The sequence below is a fragment of the Chaetura pelagica genome, unplaced genomic scaffold (genome assembly GCF_000747805.2).
Source record: "Chaetura pelagica isolate M959 unplaced genomic scaffold, ChaPel_1.0 scaffold38, whole genome shotgun sequence".
Classification (NCBI taxonomy): Eukaryota; Metazoa; Chordata; class Aves; order Apodiformes; family Apodidae; genus Chaetura; species Chaetura pelagica.
The window spans coordinates 1,338,053-1,342,981 of NW_009954181.1; the positions used below are offsets into that span (position 1 = coordinate 1,338,053).

The following is a 4,929-nucleotide window of genomic DNA, read 5'->3' on the forward strand; positions in this document are numbered from 1 at the left end:
CCAAATCTCCCCTGGGCTCTGGCTGCTCCCAGCCCCTCCTGGCTTTCCCATCCCAACCCCTCCCCTTCACCATGGCTCTAAACTCTCCCCTAGACACAAACGTACCCCCCAACATGCAAATCTACTGGACTTCTGCATACCTACCAATCCTTGTCCTACGCTTCTCTATATATTTATATCTCCTATATACAGTGCATTTTATTCCAGCTCCTTGGAAAGATTTCCTTCCTCAAAAAGCATCAACTCTGCCAGCCCACACGGGACCTGTGGGAAGCCCTGAAGGCAGCTGGTCCAGCCTCGCCAAAAAATACCCCCAGCCAAGAACTACAGCTGAAAGCAACCCAAAAGTCCAAGAAATCCCAAATCTATGTCACTGCCTGAAGGAGGAGGATAAACCAAAATGTCAGACAGGTCCTGTCCTAACGCAAACTGCAAGATCTGAGCAGCTCTAAGTCTGAACTTGTGTTGTGCCCAGATGCCACGAGACGTGACTAAGCCCTGCCAGGATTGTGCCTGAGCCCTCTGCACCCCTGGAGGTAGGTACAGAAAAGTTATTATTCCCTGTACATTTAGACACCCGAGCACTGTCCCCTCCAGCCTTCCCCCAAAGCAGGAGGCACTGAACCAGCTGACAAGGAGACAAATGCCAGATCAACAATCTGGAGGCCACCAGCAACTGAAACCAGCCTCCAAGACCCAAGTGACCAGCCAGCAGTGAGGGTTCTGCCCTGGGAAACCCACTGCCTGCTCGCACAGACCCCCCCCACCATCCTGCCAGCTCTGGGGGGCCCACAAACACCCCCAGAGAGACCACAAACCATGCCGGCGGTCCAAGGATGCTGGTGCCTCCCAATGAAGGCTCCAGCCCAGGTTCACACTAGAGGGAGTTGGGGAACAGACCTCCTGACCCTTCACCCTACAACAACGTCACTCCAAGTGCCTGTGGCTGCAGTGAAGAGCAGGCACAGAAACGGGGCCCCACAAGTGAGCCCCAAAGGCTCCCTTCTCTCCCCGCTCACCAACTTCCATTTTCATTCGCATCGACGTCGCAAAATCCAAACCTCTGTGGGTTTTCCCCAGCAAAGTCACCTCCAAACCAGGCCACCTCAATTGCTCAGCAGCTCCCGAGTTCGCTCTGCCCCAACCACCTGCCTGCAAAGGGACGGCGCGGGCTCAAGGGACAGGGTGTGAGGGGCAGCACCCCACAACCACCCCCTCTTTCTGAGGGATCTCAGCGACATGCCCCGTACCTACCTCTCCACTTTATCTCCCCCAGCTTGGGGTGGCTGAATCCTGCAACCCCCCCCAGCAGCATGAAAACAGCACCAGAGCATCCCCACCTCCACCATCTCTCAGGTGGGGGCACCAGCAAGGAACCATGCCCACCAGAACTGACCCCTCGGCGGAGCCCAGGGACAAATATACTTGGAATTCAGAGGCATTGTTTTTTTTTCACCATGGCCCAGGATTTTCCAAGGGACCTAATGAAACACATTGTGTTTGCAACGTGCAAGGAGGAATCGTACGCTTACTGATAAAGCAAGAGCCATCTACCTCAGACAAGCTTACAAAATAAGAGAGTTTGGCCCAGGAAGATAAAAATCAAGATATATTTTTTTGCAGCATGAAAGAGAAAATAAAAAGGAAAAAGAGAAAGAAAAAAAAAAAAGAAAAAGAAAAAGAAATGAAGCAGCAGCAGCTGTGTTTGCAGAACCACCAAAGCGAAAACGGAGTTCAAACAGGGATGATGAAATGGGGGAAGCGTTTTGGCATCGTCTGACACAGCTTCAGCGTCCCAGGTCCGCGGGAGGAGAGAGGAGAAACCCCCTGCAGGGCATGGAAACCAGAGGGCTGGGAGAGGCGAGGAGGTTGCCAAAGCAAGAGGTGAGCTTGTCTGCCAAAGCACGGCCCGAGTCTATCGGAAGGTAACTCGGTTTAGCTGGGAAAGGAGTTAAGGATGGTTTTAGGGAAGAGCCGCTTCCACGAGGCACCCGGGCGGGATTCCCCACTCCAGCAGCGCGGCAGGCAGAGGGCTGAAAGAGAGAGGGCTGCAGCTCCAGCCTCTAAAGGTCGAAGACCATGAAAAGCAGGGTGCCCAGCGGCTCAAAACACCTGCAAAAGGAAAACAACTCTCAAAAAGACTGACCCCGGCAAGCCGGCGCGCTCTGCCAACCTTCCCTGCACTCCAGGTCCTCTTAGAGCTCCTTAAGACGGGACAGGGCCACGGTCTTGAGGTGGCAGCCTCAAGAGCCTGAAGACATCGCCTTGCCCGTACGAACGGGTGTCATGAATAGTTTGGAAAGCACTCAAAGGAAAAACCAGCCTTCTGTTAGAGAAGTCAAGGCAATGAGAGCGAAAGGAAGAGCAAGTCAGCTACAGCATGGCCAGCACAAAAGCCTCTGCGTGTCCCCCCCAGCTGGGACATCCCCAGGTTGTCACCTGTCCGTGGGGAGCAGCCCGGCTCACCGCTCCGCTGGAGTGACCGGCGAGCTGGAGTTTGCCAGGCAGAGTTTTCCCCACTGCCGGAGCGGGAGAATGGCATGAAATCAATTCAGATCCGAGCAGATTCTAGGGAAATCCCTAAAACACACTCAAAGAAAAGAAACTCGCAGTCATACCGTTAAGCAAAGTCGAATTCTCACGTGGAGAGCTGAGGGTGGTACATCAGGTCGCTCGTCGCGGACTCAATAAAAAGCCCTGGCGTAGGCTGGGAAGAGAGGGCATTTCTAGGAGAGCCTCCCTCCTTCCCAAACCTGCTCATGGTTTGAAGCCCACCTACACAAAGCTGTTGAAGCTCAGAAGCATCTCGTTACTGATTTAGAGGATTTGTTGTCAAGTGGTTCAAACCTGAAGTCAGGGCTTTGAGAGTGGAAAAGACGCAGTGCTCGGCTTTTCGTGGTTGCAGGTTTCTGAGTATCCTGCTGGAAGAGGAAGCACAACCTCTAAAACCAGGTATTTCTAAGGCAGAGTGATAAACAGGTTCCAACCTAAAAGCTCCCAGGGAGCATGGCATGGTTGGAATGCTGTATCCCGACTGCCCAGCTGAGAGCTCATGTCTTTCTCCAAACATCTAAGCCCTTCGAGGTTCAACCAGCAGCAAGAGCAATAACCAAGGCAAAGCAGAATTAAAGGCGAGATTGTGGAGAATCTCTTGGCAATTCTACCTGGGAATAAACAAAAGTTTCATGTGCAAATGAGGAGCCTGGGGCAAAAAAAAACATGCCCACAGGCTCTTTGATTCTCCTGATGCTTCTACAGCCTGAATCCACTCCCAGCAAGAATATCCACATGAAACAGTTGGTATTTTATTCCCAGGCAGGCTGGAGGGTTTAGCACTTTACCACAGAGGAAGAAGTGTGCAAACCTGGATGCAGTGGTTGATTTCACCACTTCAAAAAAAAATAGGAATAATCTCTAAATACCTCAAAGGTAGGGATCACTTGGTATTAGCACTCAGCGTTTACGTAGCACTTGCACTCTGTAGGTGACCAAGTGCTTGTCCAAAGTGCTCAAATATGACTTATCCCCATTTTACAGATGGGAGAACTGAGGCACAGAGAGGTTGAGTGACTTGCCCAAGGCCACGCAGTCAGAGAGTGGAGGCAGAGCAGGAAAGTGAGCCCGGCTGTTCTGGGAGTGGGCTACAACTTTCCTGCTAATTCAAAAGAAGGAACAACAAAAAAATAAAAAGGCCTATGCAATCCAGAAAACCACCGGCCACCAAACCTACCCTAAGTGTTTTGAAGAGGAAATACATTCTGGTGAAGAGTTAAACCAGCATTACCAGGAGGGGAACAGCAGGTCTCCTGGGATGGGGCAAAGGGAGGGACACAACCCCGGCGGGTGTCACAGCCTACACGGCCAGGCTGGAGCAGGAGAAAGAAAGGAAAACCAGTGAAACCAGCAGCAACATGACACAGAACACTGGGCTTAGCTTTGCGTGGTCACTCCCAGGAGCCATCATCTCCATCCACAGAGCTGAGGGATTTTCCTGGGCTCAGCATCTGCCAACAGAGGCTTTGGGGACCACGCAGCCAAACCCCCTTCGCCCACAAGCCTGTGGCAGCATCGCCCCGTTTTGCAGTTATGAATAAAGATCATAAATGTTACCCTGGTAAGAAACATCACTACACAGCACTGGAGAACATTTGCCAGTGGTACACGGAGTGACGGGAAAACTGAATCAAAACCACCCTCATCAAAGCTGACACACACTGTGCTTGAGGGGGGACAACCTCTTGGATGGACACAGTCCCATACCTGTGTGTTCATACACCTCAACAAGGTTCAAATGCATTTGCACAGACAAATGGGGATTTCTTAGACCAATTTGAAGGCTCAGGGTCTGTCTGGTTTTTCCCTTTCAGAGACGGGTAAGGAAAGATGTCACGGATGGTTTTGTTGCTGTTTTCTTCAAATAAAAGGAGGCTGGGAAGGGGGAGGCATGGAGATTTTTCGCTATTACAGCTTTCCTGGGATTATTTGGCCATGTTTTTATCATAATCAGATTCATGGGATTACCAGTTCCCGTCTGGGTTGTTAGTTTCTTGTCAATTAATTACACCCCTGTGTCATTTAATTTCTTCCGGCGACTGAGGGCCAGCTGCTCGAACCACACACCCTCCCTAAATACACGCTGCAGAAGCAGATGTCAAAAGCTCCATCTATGCCTTTTAACCCTAAGAGATCTTTCCCAAAACCGAGATGCAACACTCCCCCTTCCCACCCCACAGAAGCCATGCGGGGTGGGAGGAGAAGCAGATCCAAGGGGCACCCAGCCCCCAGGCATCCTCCCCACCCCACCCCAAAGCCCCCCCAGCTCACCCCCAAGCCCCCCAGCAGAGGCAGCAGCGTGGTGGTGTCCCCCCCCCGCTTCCTCTCCCACTGCCTCCATTTCCACCTCAGCCCCGTGGCGAGCTGTTTGGCTCC

The 4,929-nt window shown here is 52.1% G+C and overlaps 1 protein-coding gene across 1 annotated transcript in view; it reads right to left on the reverse strand.

The window, feature by feature from the left end:
• Positions 1 to 2,063: 2,063 nt before the first annotated feature.
• The window catches only part of IGSF9B (immunoglobulin superfamily, member 9B), a 105,450-nt gene continuing 102,584 nt past the window's right edge, over positions 2,064 to 4,929 (reverse strand). The window contains exon 23 of the mRNA XM_010002891.1: positions 2,064 to 2,112. Coding sequence (XP_010001193.1) covers positions 2,064 to 2,112 — 49 coding nt within the window. The remainder of the gene's footprint in view (positions 2,113 to 4,929) is intronic.